General features: G+C 39.4%; 1 protein-coding gene and 1 long non-coding RNA gene across 5 annotated transcripts in view; one reads left to right on the forward strand and one right to left on the reverse strand.

Annotated features, from left to right (window-relative positions):
* slc4a10b (solute carrier family 4 member 10b) overlaps positions 1-17,950 on the forward strand; it is a 32,863-nt gene that overhangs the window by 932 nt on the left and 13,981 nt on the right. For 3 of the 4 annotated variants that reach the window (XM_058621460.1, XM_058621442.1, XM_058621431.1), the window contains exons 2-8: positions 418-459; positions 7,421-7,502; positions 8,693-8,845; positions 8,930-9,068; positions 9,925-10,085; positions 10,181-10,366; positions 11,496-11,584. In XM_058621460.1, the coding sequence (XP_058477443.1) occupies positions 418-459; positions 7,421-7,502; positions 8,693-8,845; positions 8,930-9,068; positions 9,925-10,085; positions 10,181-10,366; positions 11,496-11,584 (852 nt within the window). Of the gene's footprint in view, positions 1-417; positions 460-1,309; positions 1,423-7,420; positions 7,503-8,692; positions 8,846-8,929; positions 9,069-9,924; positions 10,086-10,180; positions 10,367-11,495; positions 11,585-17,950 lie in introns of those variants that run through there. The other variant, XM_058621451.1, reaches the window with a different exon arrangement.
* Positions 13,824-17,104, reverse strand: LOC131448749 (uncharacterized). The gene is made up of 3 exons (XR_009234218.1): positions 16,522-17,104; positions 15,955-16,028; positions 13,824-15,296 (listed from the first exon to the last, which is right to left on the reverse strand). It is a non-coding gene; the product is annotated as an uncharacterized LOC131448749 (long non-coding RNA).

Consider the following 17,950-nt stretch of genomic DNA (forward strand, 5'->3'; position numbering starts at 1 on the left):
ATGGTTTAAGTGAATTAAAAGTGTAAATGGCATGCACACGTCACAAGAAACTGCAGCTGTGGTCAAATTCCATTGTAACATTTGTTTTGGAGACATTTTTAGGTTAAGGAGCAACAGATGCTGTCAGACATTATTGGATCTCTCCCATCAGTCTTTTCTGATCATTTTGGAGGAGATTTTACATTTGTTTTATTTTCTTCCAGGTACATCACTCCATTTTCAAATTTACAGGTTACAAACGGACCTTAAAACATTCAAAATAATATATTTAGGACTTAATCTTTATCTCATTTTGGAGCAAAATATGTTCAAATGTGAAAATGGTCAGTGACTTCACGGTCAATGAGTTGTAGAGTTAAGAACTTTGTAGATACTCACAATGAAGTGAACTAATGTGATGACACCATTCTCTTGCAGGTTAATTCTTCCTTTGGTTCACCAGTTGGATGCAGAAGTTTGGTGAGTCACACTCCAGCTGTAGGAGTAGACAAGGATCAGTGTTGAAATGACAAAAACTATTACAGACAGTAGTGAATATTAGTTGTGAATTGATTAATCAGAGATAAGGATGCAAATGCAGGCCTAGTGTGGCCAAACTCTTGCTCAGCATTTGTTATTAAGGGTCACGTGACATTACATGTGACAGCAAGTGGTCCAAACATGTCAAGGTAATCAAAAAAAACTTATTTTTCTGGGTTAGGGTTAAGCTGAAACTTAGTTTAAATTAAGCTTAAAGCTTAATTATATTAACAAAAAAACACTATGAACATTTTTGAATCAATAACAAATGTGTCTTAAATAAACTTGACAAAAACAAACAAAGAAACAAACAAAGAAACAGGTGTGGTCAGGGCAGAGCAATATGACAAAACCAACCAGAAAGTTTAGAATTACATGATGACAAAAGACAGAAAACCAGAAACAGACACTGTAGGGGAGCGGGAAATACCATGAACTGAGGAGAAGAAAACAGGTGGAAACAATCAGTGAGTAGAAAATAATCACTGTGGCTGGAGAGGAGGTGGAACTGTGAGTTAAACCACTGGAACACACAGACGTTTCTGTAATTGGACAAAGGGGGAAACAATATGGAGGCAAAACAAACTCAAAATAAAACAGAAAAGGTGATAAATAGATAAGTACAAACACACACACACACACAGTTGACACTGTAATGGAAGATAATATTGTGGCTCAGTGTAAATCCAGCCTTGGCTTTGGAAAGATAATAACGTGAGGTCACAGCTCGTGTCATGATCAGAATGACAGTTGTTTGACACAGCAGAAGGGCTGCAGTGTGTATCAGACATGGTGTGAAGCAGGGCAGCAGGAGTCTGTGCTGCAGAGCTCACGGCTTTTTACTTTTGCTTTGGACTCGGACAGTCTGCACACATGGAGGATCCTTGGCTCTTCAAATATCAGGTAGGATGAGCACACAATCTTTGCTATGTTCTTTATTATTATGCACTGAGAATTATTGAGTGGCAAGTTGTGTCCATATGTCTCCATATGTATATGTCTCTCCATATGTCCAACATGAGTGTCAACGCCTGATAAAACCAATGATAATAATATTAAGTGGAAAAAGAGCCTTTTCCCTGCTGACAAACACTGAACCATGGTGTACCGTAGGCTGGGAAGCAGATATAAAATCTGCCAAAATGAGAGCTTAAAGTTGGTAAATACCTTAAATAGCAGCTTCAAAAGAGGAAAGTTCAGTACTAATGTGTCCTCTTACAGGATGTTGAAGTTTATACCAGATACATTTAAGGATTACAGTGCATTTCACATGGACGGCAGTGCAGTTAATAACATTCTGGCACAGATGTTTCCAAAAGTGCCTCAGCTGTCTGCAGGGATCAAATCCACGTATGTGCCACATCTGGAGATATCTGGTTTCCGTCCGCGAATATGATTTTGCTGCTGAGTAAATTGACTTTAAGCCTAAAAAGCAGCAGTGAAGCTTAATACAGTTTGAGCCATAATGGATATTTTTCTTTGGATTGCTGATTTTTCTTGTTGAGAATGTGATTCATTTATCGGATCATTCGGAGCAGAGCCAACTTCTCCACCTGGGTGTCTGCAAATATCAATAGCATTAATCCTGTATGGTTAAGAACCATGGTGATATGTGTAAAATGTGTACAACAGCAACCTTTAATGCTTAAACGCCAACTGCAATCCCAACAGAAGACAGTGGACGAGCGTGGTTTCCAAATGTTCCCAAAATATAGAAAGACAATCTCTGGCATAACACTGTGTTCATGCTTATACAGTTTTATTTTTCACAAACATTGAACCAATTTGGTTAATTTTAACATGTCTGCGAAAAAAAGGGAGGTAGAGAGCAAAGAGTAGTGGGGAATTCTCACAGCGGAGACTACAAGGCAACAAGACTGCAAAAACATCCATTCATTCGTCTTTTACCGCTTTATCCTCCACATGAGGGGCGTGGGGGTTGCTATGCCAATCTCAGTTGACATAGGGCGAAAGGCGGGGTACACCATGGACAGGTCGCCAGTCCATCACAGGGTCACATACAGAGACAAACAACCATCCACTCTCACACTCACGGTCAAATTAGAGTGTCCAATTTACTTAATCCCCATATTGCATGTTTTTGGACTGTGGGAGGAAGCCGGAGAACCCACGCACACACGGGGAGAACATGCAAACTCCATTCAGAAAGGCACTGTAAAAAACTTACAAACTATTATTATAAACCAAGAAAGTGTATGAGAGCATGGCATGTTTGTTGTCAACTTCCTTTCTTCCTTTGTTTTTCTTCTCCTCTGGTGGAGGCGTTTTTGAGAGTGGAACCAAGGCTTTTTAGGTTTGGTATCATTCAGCATTTTCAACGCAAGCAGCTAGCTGCTGTCTACTAGCATCCCATGTGTTTAAGTGTGACAAGCTGCATTATTTGGTGGGAGGTGGTGGTCTGCACAATAGACCAAAACATAAACAGAGAAAAATAATTATTGTAAAGGCCTGTACGGTAGCTCAGTGGTAGAGCGAGTTGTTTTTAACCCCATGAAATATGAATGTATGAAAGATGGGTGACAGAAAATGTGCTGCACATAGATGCGCTGTATTAAAGTGTGTGCGAATGGGTGAATGGCAAAACTGTAGTGTAAATTCTAGAAAAGCACTATATAAGTACAAGAACAGAGAAATGTGTTTGAGGTGGCAAGAAGAACAAAGTTAGTTCTGGCCAGGACTTTTCATACTTCATGAGAAACTTAAAGGAATACTTTACCAATTAGCATTTAGCTTTGTATTAATAGTGGTAGTATTTTTGGATTATTGTGCTTCCCAACCTCAGTTTCCCCTGAGTCGAGGGGAAACTCGGTGACACTTGGTCTGAGGCTTGAAGCTACAAAGCTAATTCCGCACTTCTTAGACCCACTCGTAGGGGGACGGGACCTCATTCTCAGAATGTAAACAGTGTCCACCATCTTTGCTAACAGTTTCGCTAACAGGACCAAATGTCACTGGTAAAAGAATGAAGATATTTCTCAACTCAGGGGAAACCGAGGTTGGGAAGCACAATTTTTCAAAAATACGACCCCTATTCTAGTAATACAAAGCTAAATGCTAATCGGTGCTAAAAGCTAAAAGATGCTAAAAGTATTCCTTGAAGTGCAGAACTCCTTGGAAGTTTATGCTTTTCCGCATTAACCACACCCATTTCGAATTTCTGACCAATCACACAATAGTTGTCAGACGCCGCACGAGGAGAAGAGTTCTGCCCAGATGATGTGTCGACAACAAACCGTCCCTAATGACACATCATGGTCATTTCATACCGAATTATGCATTTTCTTACATATACAGTATATATCACTGAGGTCTCACTACCACTGTGAGTTGTCTCGACACAGATGTACACACAATATTATAAACTCAGCAGTTAGAGTCCCATGCTCTGCCCATCTCAACGCTTCCGTCACCTCTTCCCTCTTGTGTCCAGTAAAAGCTACTGAGTATACAGGGAGAGCATGATCCCAAAGCAGCCTCAGCTGTGCCAGTTAACTCACCTGTGACTGCTTTCCATGAGCCGTCTTCACACCTGCACTCCCTCGTGCGGCTCAGTGTCAGCCACGCCCACCACGGTGAATTTATATGGGACACAGTGTACAAGCTATATGTTGTATTTCGTTTTGCGCTGGTTTCCCAGCAAATGAAATGATATTTAAAATACTATGCGCACACTGCAGATCACATATTAATTTGGGCTAATGTATCCAGCGCTTATGAAACAAATATCGGCAGTTTTAATCCGAGCAGAGATGATCCATGTCCAGTGTAGACAGATTATCAACATCAGCCTCATGCCCCTGGACAGCTCATGTGGCAGAGCAGCAGTGGACTGCGCCGCCTTTCATTATCATAATGCCCGAGCGGTCAATTGGTGGTCAAGATGGCTCAGTCAGGGGAAAGCTGATATTGCTGTGAGCTGGCAGGGATAAAAAAAAAAAAAAAACACTGACTGTAATAAGTGCTTTTGTATTGTTTGGCTTGGCTTAAGGACAGCCAGTGTTTGTACATTTTATTCTAAGCAAAGCCAGTGGTCCTGCATGTGTGTGTGTGTGTTTTGAACACTGAATCCCAGCTGTTGCTGCTTGGATTTGGAGCAATTCACTCTTGAGTCCAAACCACTGGTGGAGTAATCAACAACCTCTGACCCTGCAAAGTAATCATGTCATTTTGCATGTTGCATGTTTCATGTTTCTAGTCACATATGTAATTGATTGTTCAGCAAACATTACATAAGTTGTTGGATGAAAGCTGGAATAGTGAGTGCAAACCGTATGCATTCATTGTTCAGTATACAAAATGTCTCTTGTCTCAGTTCAACACTAGCTGTTCCCAAAGCTTTATGGTCAAGCATTCATTTTCAAAACTGCATGTTTGGCCACTATTTTATTTACTTAATTACTCAGCATCCATACAATAACAATAAAACACATTCATAGAGCCTAACAACTGTGTGTGCCTTCCTTGGTCTTCATGGCAAAAAAGAAACTCAATAACTTTTTTTTATTTTTTCAAATTATGTAACTTTTATTTAACCCACTGAGATCAAAATCTCTTTTCCAAGGGTGACCTGTCCAAGAGGTCAGCAGCACGCGCCATAGTAAATATTAGAGAATTAGGAGACAGGATATTATCCAGTGTTCTGCGGATGTAGTGGTAGAGAACGTCCTGCAGCTACGATCGTTTTTTCTTCATTTTTGTTCCACTGTGTCTTTTTCCCAGCGAGCATCTGTAGCTCCTGACATTTCTTTGCATCAAAGTTCCAAGTCCTCTGTCTTTGAGGTGCAGTGTCGTCCTTTGCAGGCTTTGCATTAGGAAACTCTAGGGCTTTTTGTGCAGGTGTGTCAGTTTGCATCCTCAGTGCATGTCCGAACATAGACCATCTGGATTCAGCGACTTTCACAGACAGTGGGGGTTGAATTGTGCACCTCTCTGCCCGTGGCGGGCATCCAGTTAGTCCATGGCTGACTTTGGGGCTGCCCAGCTGCTGCAGTTGTGTCATATTATCGCGAGGCACGTAGCACTGTACAGTGGGATTTTGGTTCTACGGGTTCCAAACAATCATTTTTTACAAAAATAATAATGTAACAGTTTTGCTTTGCTTGACATTTAACATAAAAATAACTAAGAAGAAAACACACTATTTTAATCACTATTTGCAACCGCAGCAAAAACTACTTGGCGAGATTCACGGTCCACTGAGGATCAGTCCTTTAAGGACTCATTAGATTGAGCACAGTGTCCAACTCTTCTGTTCACGAGTGAATCTGCCGTCAGCCTACGAACATTAACATGCTGCCGACATCAGCATGATGGAACTGTCGGAGATGTTGCAGTGCCGTAGTCGTTAAGTTTCAAAATCAGTTTTTATAAATGAGGCTCAGAGGGTCAGAAACTCATTTTATTTATTAGTCATTTACCTCTTAAACTATACACTTTTATCATGAATGTTATCGTATTCACGTTCATAATAAATTCCTTCATGAGTATCTCAAACGACTTTCTTAATGATGTGTAGTGATTTCTGCTGGTGTCACTGATTCTCTCTCTCATCACCCTCTCACACTTGCTCTTGGCTGTTACATTAGCAGAGATTCAGACATTCACACGCCACAGAATGACTGTTTTCTCAGTGACTCTAAGTCACTTCCTGCGATGACCATGACTGCCCGTCCTGCCGAGTTTGGTCTCTTGTTAAACCGTCCAAAAAACATGACACTTTGAGCGGTCAATGAGTATTTTCGTTCCTGTAATCTGGCAAAAAAGCGCCATGTTGACGATTATGGTCATTTATTGCTTTCTGTGTTTTTAACCCTTTACTGCAATTACGCGACGGTTTGTGCTATTGGAAAATTTCAATGGTTTCTGAATGTCAAAGATACCTGTAACATTACCTGTAACAAATTACCGTAATAACCACAATAACATGTGGTTATTACGGTAATTTCACTCACGTTGTCGCAGGAAGCTGGCAAATCAGCGTCTTTGTCGCCAGAGAGGAGAGAGTTGGAAAAACTGCCTGTAAATTGTTTCCGTTTTTTGGCCTGTTTTTATACTTTTTCAAATTTCAAATTTAACACCTAAAATCTGGCATTCGTTTTAAATTGTTAAAACTGTATTTTAACATGCAGTTAATTGTAAATAACTGCCAGATATTGAACGTTAGTCTGGAAAATATGGGCAATAGCACTTAGTGATAGTAATTAGTAATTGTCTGGCCCTTTTATGGTTAAAATAAGCAAAAAAGTCCAGGGTTAGGTGTTAAAGGGATAAGGTCTGTATAGACCAGTTATTTCAGCTTTATTTATGCTGCAATGAAAAAGTTAATTGCCATAAAACATCTCTATTTTCATGGTATGTGCTGACATTTAAAAAAATAAATCTCTTTCTTTTCTCTCAAACAGTGTCAGTTGCAACTGTAGGTGAATGTGGGTGGTAGATAACAGACTGATCTAAATATTTCAACGTGAAACTTAAAGGAGACCAAATAAGAAACAACTCACAGCTACTCTTTTTTCCTGACACTTTCGCAGTTTAGTCAAGCAGTGATTCACCTTTTCACCCGGACTCCCATCATCACAGTTGCAAGGTGGATAAATTCCTTGTGCCCCAAATAAAAAGCTTAGTGTTTCTACTCAGATGGTATGTTTCTCCCGTCAAGATGAGACGTGCAATTAGTTTCTATAGCAACCGGGCTTTTCAGGTGGATAATGTGTTTGTTCACAATGGCCCCCAGACTGTGAGGGAACACCAAGTCAACAAACATTTCATTTCATGCAATGTTCAGGGATACATTGGAACCCGAGTTCCTGCTGTAAGGACTGCACGTGTTTGTAGTTCGAACTGGCTGAGTCTGTGTTTGTTTTTCTCACTGTGTCATCAGAGAAATGACGACGAGGCCGTGGTGGACAGAGGAGGGACACGTTCCCAACAGAGGGCCAACTTTGAGCAGGAAGATCTTGAAGGTATACCTCAACTGTACCAAACACATGAGGCAGTAAAAGGCAGATTCATTCTCATCTAGAAATTGAATAATCTACTATTTATTTTTCATTTAAGAGGCACTTTATTTAGCTATAAAATGTGTCCATATACTGCAGAAAGCCTTAACGCACTGTATATTATCACAGAGAGCCTCACACCTTTATGTTGGATGTGTATGTGCTAATTATATTACCGCAGTTGGTTTGGAAACAACTGATGTAAACTTTCACACTTTTAACTGGAAACATTATTCTTGGACCAGTAGAGGTCGATATACAGGAATTATCAGGTTCACTGGTAGCCTCGTCTTTGCATTTAGATTTTTTTCAAAGCTGAATTGTGTAAAATAATCGCAAAAAATATAAAACTGTTGTATAAAGCTGTTGAGATTCTTTTGTAAGCAGTTGCAAAGACTATATGGAAGTCCTCCAGACCTGTGAATGGGTCATCATGTTTTGATTTTTGGAAGAACAAATATAATAATTCCTTGCATTACTAGGATTTAGGCTCAATTCTACAATCACTGTGGAGAGCAGAGTATGCAGTAAGCTCCGTACTGGATTTACTGCGCAGTAGGTTTGTCTGAGTCCTCGTGTCAGTACTGCAGTAAATCTGAGTGGGCAGACGTTTAAAACAGACATGTCATCACTCTGTGCATCTCTCACTCACAGAGATTCAAACATAAAGCTTTGCATAAATCTCTGGCCATACTTCATGTGTCACGTTCCCTGTTTTTGTCAACCCTTACCTGCACAGATTATAATGAATGTTTTCATCGTCTCACTCAGCCCACATTTTTATGTACTGTATCAAATAAAAAAAGGTACAGAGAGTCTGAAGATTCCTTCATGTTATACTCTACTGGATTAGACTACACAGAGTTTCTAGCTTATCCTAACATAACCAAATTTCACTGAACAAAACCATTTCCAACCATTTTCAAGCATATCATTTCCATAATGTTTCATTGTTCAAAAATTACATGTGGTATGTAACTCATTTCTCAGTGTAGCATGTCATATTATAAAGCAGCAGCTACTGTATACACATTATTCCATAATAACCTTTGAACCCGTGGGCACGTGAGCAGTCAAAAGGTACAGAAAGGAGCAGAAACTCATGACACACTCACAATTTACTTTTAATTGCTGTGGGACATTTTTTTCCCCAGGTCACAGGACTCTCTACATCGGTGTCCACATCCCCATGGGCAGTACCAGGCACCACAGCCAGCGCAGGCGCCATCACCATGGAAACAAGCACAGAAGGAAGAGCAGGGACCGGGCCCTCACCTTGGTTGAGGGGAGAGAGTCTCCTCTTTACGGTAGTGACCACAGTCACATGCACTTTCTTACATTAACCATATATTAAACCATAGAATGCAGACAAACGTATCTCATGTCCTCAGACACTCCATCCCAGAGAGTGCAGTTCCTGCTCGGAGCGGAGGACGACGACGAGGAGCACATTCCCCATGACCTCTTCACAGAGATGGATGAGATCTGTGTGAGGGATGGAGAGGATTCTGGGTGGAGGGAAACTGCCAGGTACCATTAGACACAGTCATAGTCGCGTCATTAACGTATAGCATTGACGCATAGTTGTGACCTACATGTCGTTCCTGGAAGCTTTGATTGAACGGACCAATCATGATGTGCTCGCGGTCCCACTTACACTGATGAGAGGCGAAGCATGTGTGTCTAATGTTAGTGTTTCCAACTGTAATTCACTGCTGCAATTGCTGGACTTTATGTTAGATGTTTTTTTGTCGTTGACGTTTTAGACACTTTTCGCACACAAATATATTCACGATGATATCTCACAGAATTTCAAAGTAAAAGTGCTTGTTTTGAAATGGAATGATACCTTCCAGTAGTAACATATTTATGATGCAAAATAAATCTATAATCAATCAGTCAATCAATTTTTTTTATGTAGCACTGCAGAGTACCCAAAGTGCTAATATCACTTAATATCAAAAACTAAATAAAAATACATCTAAAATTAAGTCAAAAATAACATGGACAACTGTAAATTAAAACTCTAAACAGGCTCATATACATATATATTGTATGGAATTTATTGGTGAATGTAATACACTGTATAATGTGATAATAACCACAATGTTTTATATAATTATTATGATGATGAAAATTTTTTTGCTAGAGCATATATTATATAGAATAATACAGTCTATGTCTGTGCTTAAAGGAAGAGGAAGTCACAGGCCATGTTTTGATTATATTATATCATGATATTAAGTGGTGGGTCACATGTAATCGAATGGCCTCCAGTTTGACACCTCTGATGTACAGTATGGTCTTCTGTTCAACATCGAAACCAGACAATCTTAGTTCTAAAGGGAGGAGAATAATAGTGAGAACAGATTGACCTCTGTTGCAGGTGGCTGAAGTTTGAGGAGGATGTTGAGGACGGAGGAGAGCGGTGGAGCAAACCCTACGTGGCCACGCTGTCACTGCACAGTCTGTTTGAGCTGCGCAGCTGCATTATCAACGGCACTGTGCTGCTCGACATGAGGGCCAAAACTATGGATGAGATTGCAGGTAATTATTTTATTATTGAACAAGGGGGGAAAAACAAGGGCCATAGGGTTCGTGTAGTGGGGTTATCACTATCACTTTGTCTGTATCTCTTACAGACCTGGTCCTGGACCATCAGGAGTTACTCTCACCACTGGGTGATGAGCTCAGAAAGAAAGTCCGGGAGACATTTTTGAAGCAGCACCATCATCAGAACCAGAAGAAACTGGCTAACCGCCTTCCTATTGTACGCTCACTCGCCGACATGGGGCGACGGGCATCAGAGCTTTACTTGGACAAGAATGGTGAGGAAACCAGAGAGCTGAGATCCAAAAACATATACAAGCTGCTTTTGTGTGATTAGATTTACATTTATTATGATAAAGCATCCTAAGTAGGAATGTTTGGTCACCACCTGAAGTCTTGCATAGAGGCTCGACTTGTTTATGTTCCACTACACAGCACCACTGAAGACAACAGGTGCCGATTTATACAACTCCTTTACCAGCTAAAATGTAGCATGAGTATCAACAACAAACATCTTTCGAGAATAAAGTCATAATATTGTGAGATTTTGTATTTAATATAATAATTATTAAATCATTAAATTAAATTGAAAATGAAATAAATTAAATTAAATAATTAACATTATTTAATTTCATTTCAAAATTTAGCAGCCATTTCCTCAAAGTCTGTGTGATTCTTTCTTCGAAAAAAAACTCTGTTTCTTGCACAATCTTTTCAAAGTCCTGATGCTAATGGTAATGTGGTGGTGATGTGCCAAAAGATTAAATACTTCCTTATTTGTGAAGCCCAACCTAAAATATAACTTCACAAAATGCTCTGTGTTTCTCATCTTGTCACCAGCTGATCATCTTTGCTTTATTAATGACTTTATTCTCATAATATTCCAACTTTATTCTCGTAATTTACAACTTTATTCTCGTAATATTTTGACTTTATTCTCGTAATGTTACGTCTTTATTCTCAAAAGATTTAATTTTTTTGCCCTAATCCTCAGTTGTAGATATTAGCAACAGAAGCTGGAAGCATGTCTGGATAATATCTGCCAAAACTCTACATGACAAAAAGAGTTGTGCCGAACAAACCAAAATGTTTGTTAAAGCATTTCCTATTATGCCACCATTCTTGGTGGGACGTCATGAACAAATTGTTCTGGTCAGTAAATCCCACTGGAGTGCATTGTACTCTGGTAATGATATTCTTTAAGCTTTGTGTGTGTAGTAAACACTTGATTTAATTAGGATGTTAATATTTTGTTTAATGAACACAGACATTGGACCTGTCGGCCAACTGGCAGCAGCCATGCTACAATAACACAATAGCCGTCCATCATGTTTGTGTGTATGCGCACGCCTGAATATTTTCAGACCTGTAATAATTCTTAATTTCTCTTCTGTCTGGATTACGCAGGTCAGATGATGTCTTCCCAGTCTCAGTTAGCGGGTCAGGATGGAAAAGGAGACGCCAGTAGAGAGAACAGTTCTTTTGACTTCAGCAAGGTCAGGCACTCAGAATGAACATGTGCACTTTACTGAAAGACCACGATACAGTCATGACAGCTATGGCTAGAGGATAATTAGCAAGATAAAACTTACAAATGAATGATAATTTCCCAATGAAATATGCTGTCTTTGTCCCTTAGATGACTTCCCCTGGTACATAATGCATACTTAATAATAGTAACACACAACGATTAATAAAGTCCCATTTCTGTAGTCTTTCATGAACAGTGTTGGGTAGTAACGCGTTATTAGTAACGTTGTTACTTTATTCAGTAGCTAATAATTTAACGCGTTGGTTTTTTTTTTATTCAGTAAATCCGTTTCCGTTACCAAACGCTGCATTACTCCATTCCTTTTGGTGAGGTTTTACAACGGCACACAGTTCCCATAACATTTTAGCGATCAATAAAGTTTAATTGAATTGAAAAACAAAGCACTTGTCGCCCTCTAGCGTCCCACACGTAATCAAACACGCGCCGTGTCCCTGACTGGACAGGTCAGGGCATGGCATGATGGCGAGCGAGAGGGGAAGATAAGTTTCTCCTCATTGAGGTATTCACATTATTTTCAACTGGAGAGCAGAGAGAAAAACAACATTTCGCTAACTTGTAGACTGTGTCCCGGTTCAAAAATACTTTCTACGGCGAACAACAGCAACAGCAACCTGCTGACGCACCTGGAGAAGCGGCATGCTTCGACAAAGTTAGCAGCTAAGGTAGCTAACGCAGCATCCGAGACCGAGAGTCACAGCAGCGAGCACACACCCACACATTTTTGAGGCCCTTAACATACCCCAAAACTCACCAATTTTTGTGACTGCATCAGACCTGGTGAAAATTTGTCTGGAAAAGGTTCGGGGAATATAAAAAATATAAAAAATAAAAAAAATCACTCCTGCTACAAGAGGGTACTTGCACAACAGCCTTTAACATGAAGCCAACTTCTGTCTGAATTCAGCCCACAGAATAAAAGTTTTATTTCAAGTAATTGTATCGAAAGATAAAAAGTTCAGCACAACTTTCACTTAAATAATCTGAGTTGTCTCTCTGCCAGGTTTGCGTCCTCCTAAAGAAAAGAAACACGCTCTAATCCTGCAACCTACAATCTCATTTTTGAAAGAAACTATGCAGGATAGCCCTGCATCCCTAAGGCGAGTAACACATAGTTTAGCAGGGGAAGATAAAAATCCCCTGCTGGGAGGCCTCCCAACATGACGCGCAAAAAGACTATGAACACAAAAAGGTTCAACTCCTTTAGAGGGAAATAAACTTGGCAGTGAGACAAGTCAGCATTAATATTGAATTCGATTTCAGTTAGCAACTACAAAGGCTGATGGCAGTGTGAAAAGTTTAAGACTTAAATGGATATCAAAAGTGTACCAACAAATGCCAGATTTAAAGTATATCATAACATTATCAATGGGCTGAATAACACCTACAATCTAATATGACTATACTTGCATATAAATCAAAAGTTAAGCTTCATAATCAAATCAGGAACCAGTTATCTTATCAATGCAATTACCAGTTGAGAATAAAGGAAGACCTGGTCTAGCTCATCATAATCAATTACTACATTTTTACAGCACTTTGAAAGAACTTTAGACAAACTGTGATGCATTTACTACATGATTCATCAGCTTCCACGTTTGTCAACAGTCCAAGTTGCAACTATGACAACTGAGATTCAAGACCAAAATTACATTTTTTAATTAAAGCCATTTCAAAATAAGGTACCAGAATTTCCTACAGAAATCAGACGCCTCAAGACTAATCAACTTTACAATCATCCATTTAAGTTGAGACTAGAAAAGTGACTAAATCTGACACACAGCACAGACAGAGACCAAGACCCACAAGACAGACTGACAGAGACCAGACACGCAAGAGACAGAAAGACAGAGACACACAGAAAGACAGAGACACCAGACAGACAGGCGGACAAGACACAGACCAGACAAGAGACAGGCGGAGACCAGACACACTAGACAGAGAAAACGAAGACCAGACACACGAGACAGACAGAAAGACACACAGACCAGACCAGTGAGAGAGAGAGACAGACAGAACAGCGAGAGAGACAGTGACACATGCCATGACGAGTCATGTGTCAGTGTAAATAAAGGCCTTTGCACTCAGTAACGCAAAACAAAAATATTTGATTATTGTAATGCCATTGTGTCAGATATTGTAAATGTTTAGATGCAAGTTAACTTTTTAAACCGAGTGCAGATTTTCCCACAAAGATCATGTGGCAAAGGCCTTTAATACTTACCTGAAAGGTAAACATTTGACCTGTTTTTGAAAGAATTTGAATTTGCTTGTTGTCTAATTGGTGTGCATCTTGCAGCATACATTTTGCAGTAAAGTCAATTGGAGTGTTAGTCTTGGTACAAAGGTCAGATTAACATCAGTCCAAGTCAGTCATCACACACACACGCACACACACACTCAACCAGGAAAATTTAGTAGGAAAAACAGATCAGAAATGATAGACTGGCATGAACACCAAGACCAAGTACAGTCATGACTCAGTGGCCATGAAGAATCAAGATTCAGGTCAGAGCAGGTATAGTAACGGCACGGCGGCCAAGCAAGAAAGAAAAACTGCACTTAACATTTGAAATTTTACCGCAACTAAAACGCAATCTAATTAAGATGGACATGCAGGGATGTCGGTGCTCCTCTTGACTGATGCTAAAAGAAAAGTACAGGTTAGTTCACTTACTGTGCATGGACGCGGAAGGCACCCATGTTTGCCTATGTAAAATTACTATACGCGCAAGGCCAGACGTATAATAACACAAGTAGGCCACGAAGGCGCGGGCACAGTTAGCGATCATGGCCGACTTGCATTAAAGGACGTATAGCCATACAAAGGCAATGGCAGGGCTGCCATCCAAAGCCAGGTACTGTAGATCACCAGGATCTATTTTAACGTTCTAGGGCTAACCGTAGATTAATGGCCACGATGGAAAAGAGAAGTCTAAGCCTTGAAACAGAGTGTACAAGGCACAAAGGCACAACATTAATTTTATTCCTACCATCTAGCTTTAACTGTACACCAACATCCATTTAAACCTCATTTAAGATCTGGTCCTCCAACATCACTATATTTTAGTGCTAAAGAAACAGTGGCAAGGCAAGAAAACGCCTTCATACAGAGGTGTGTTCTTATCTTTGCATGTAAATTCTCAGTGTGATCTTTGTAGACGGACCTAAAAATGAAATGTTAGTGCATTATAACTTATCAAGCATCTAAGCCCTTCAAGATACCATATCTACTTTAATGTGAACATAATCATATTCTCAGACTATCTTAACTATTCAATCCAGGCATCTCCGTCACACACACACAACCCATTCATTCAGAGAGAGAATTTCAAACACTCCATCAGTCACCTCGTTCTTTCAAATCACTCGCTCAGCAGTTCCACAAAAAATATAACCAACAAGGACCAGATTTACATCTTACAAATTCAGACCACCCAATAAAGCGGACAGGAACATACAAAACCAACCTGTGGCAAATGCTCCATGTACAATCCTCAGCTATTTGACAGATGGAAAGCAGGAGAATAGAAAGAACGTGGCCATGTTGGACAATGCAGAGAGATGTAGGCACGGCGGCCAAGAAAGAGTGGGGACACAGCGGCCACCCAGAATTAAATCATGACACCTACTATTTGACGATCTTCATGAAGATCAATCTGGGGTAAAAAAAAAAAAAAAAAAAAAATGTTTGAGTCCAGTCTCCAGCCTTGACAAAGTTCAAACTGTTACAGGTGTAAAATAACTAGGTAAGGTGTTCCACAATGTGTTTGTATGAGGTACAGACATGGTTCACCCAGCCTGAGATATAAAGACTCACTTTCAATGAAAACATTGCTGCCAGCACAAATTCTATTCTAACAGTGAAACAAAGAAATTACATAACCACAAGTGATGAAGAATAAAGTTGATTACAATTTAAGGAATGCCTTTTAACCCTTAAGAGTTCCTTTAAAAAAAACTTCCTAATTTGCATAGCTTAGCCATTTTAAGCTAATTTAGGAAACGGAGATGACAGTTCTATAGTTAACCAAAATGAATATCCTGTGGAAAATTGAGCTATATTCATTCAACACAGCCAAAATGGCTTAACAATTAAAAACAGAATGGCTGAAATGGCCTAGGAAGTCTTAAGGGTTAAGTTCAAGTATAGAAATGTCAGTACCTCATACAGCCACACTCTTTAAAAACACAAAAAACTTATTATACATGTGTGATTAAATGAATATGATATATTGCCATCAGTTAAATAAATTGTGAAAATGGGCCATAACATTTTGAATGATGTAGTAAATTACCTCTAAAGGTGTCACTCACCTTTTTTTGACAGCCTCAGGCTTTTGTAAATGGCAGGTCCGACCAGGTCTCTGTGAGCAAGAAGCAGGTTGTTCCTTTTAAAAAAAAAAGTTTGTGTTTTAATGACTACATTAAAAGTTTAGAATTCTAAAATACATGCATAACCCTGAATCTGTTTTTAAACATTTAACATAAAAAAACAAATAAGTTTTTCCAGTGAAAAATATTATTGCACGGACAAAACAGTATTTTGATAATGGATTGGTTTAAGTGTTTGAGTTTCAGATTTTTTTTATTTTGTTAAATGTTAGTATTTCCTCATGTCTTTGCTCTATTTAAGCAATCATTGAAACCAAATAATTTAAGAATATAACCGAATTTAGAAACAGTGAACAACATTTAACGTTTTATGGACAAAACATGAATAAATCACAGATTAATCAAAATAGAAATTAGTTGCAGCCCCATTTAAACCAATGATTTAACTGCTGTAACCAGACAAAACGGCTGGTTGACAAGGAGGAACAGCTTGAATATTGAGGTAAGGCTAATTAAGATAATTAAGATAACTTGACAAAAGTTACTCACCATTCTGGACGGGCCATCAATCTGGACCAGGTCGAACACGCCATTCTGGAGTGCCTTGCTGCGTTTTTGTACAGAAGTTGATGCACTCGACCACGTTTTCGGCGTCTGACGTCACGCCGCGGTAGTTTTCTTTTATTTGCTCTTCTTTTTTTAAAGTTCCCTCGTTCTTTTTTGAGGTTTTAGGGCGGTTGGTGCTTTATCGCCACAAGTTCCCTCTTCCCGGAACAGTTTCAGTAGTTAAGCAGCGACACTTTTTTCGCGTCTTTTTTTTTTCGTTCCACGGCTCGTGCAGTTTCTCTTCAAAGTGATATCACGGCAGTGTTGGCTGGAGGAAGATTACAGAAGAAGAGGAGGAGGAAGCAATCAGCGGTCATCAGCTGATTGAAAAACACCTGCGTGAAGACGAGCAGGTGTGTGGGATCACCTTTTATGCTTCTTCGTCTTCTTCTTTTCTGAGGTTTTATGGCGGTTGGCAAACAACGATTTGGTGCATTACCGCCACCATCTGGTATGGAGTGTGGATCGAAACGTTGATCAGCACGTTGATCGCGATCTACCAGTCGATCGCAAAGGTAGTGTGGGTAGATCGCATAACATTAAATATAAAAAATAGACGTCAGCCTATCATCCATACCGCCACTTGATTGATATACAGTGCAGCCAGTCAGACGACATCTGACTTTTTCTGACACTTAGATCACTGCGCATGCGCAAAATAACGGCGCTAAGTGCAGCAGCAAAACTAACAAGATAGCTAGCGAGTTACCTCCAATTTCTAGCCCTCGGTTAAAATCTTAAATTTAAGAAAGGGTATAAAATGAGTGGGGGAGCTGGACCAAGTAAAAAGACAAAAACTTATCACTTTCATACGGAATGGGAGGACTTTTTTTTCCCACGATGACATTTTCGAAGTGCGTTTGATGATCATTTGGAAGTGTGCTTCAGGCTGGCTGTCAGCAGCTACTGTCCGGATTATGCATCCCTGGCTGATTCCATTCAGTGTAAGTCACCTGAGTAAAAAATGTACCTAGTTCATTGTGTTGTGCAATATGGGCTCATGTGGTTATGCAAGGTACAGCAACATACATTGTACATATCAAGAATTCTCAATAAAGAAATATATGTTTTACATTTTTGTAGTAGGTAGATCATTTTGACTTGGTCATTTTATAAGTAGCTTGCATGCTGAAGAAGTGTGAGCACCCCTGATCTAACTGAACTATTACTTAAAAGTAAAAATAATAAAATAAATAATAACTATATATATATCTATATATACAGATATACATACTACAAAACACAAAAAAAAAAAAACCTACATATGCATATATATATAAACATTTTGCAGTGTTTCTGCAAGAAGTTATTTCGGTCAGTTTCTGGAGAAGTACGGACCTAACCATGTCTGAAAAGCATAAAGAGCTGAAGC

The sequence above is a fragment of the Solea solea genome, chromosome 2, assembly GCF_958295425.1.
Source record: "Solea solea chromosome 2, fSolSol10.1, whole genome shotgun sequence".
Classification (NCBI taxonomy): Eukaryota; Metazoa; Chordata; class Actinopteri; order Pleuronectiformes; family Soleidae; genus Solea; species Solea solea.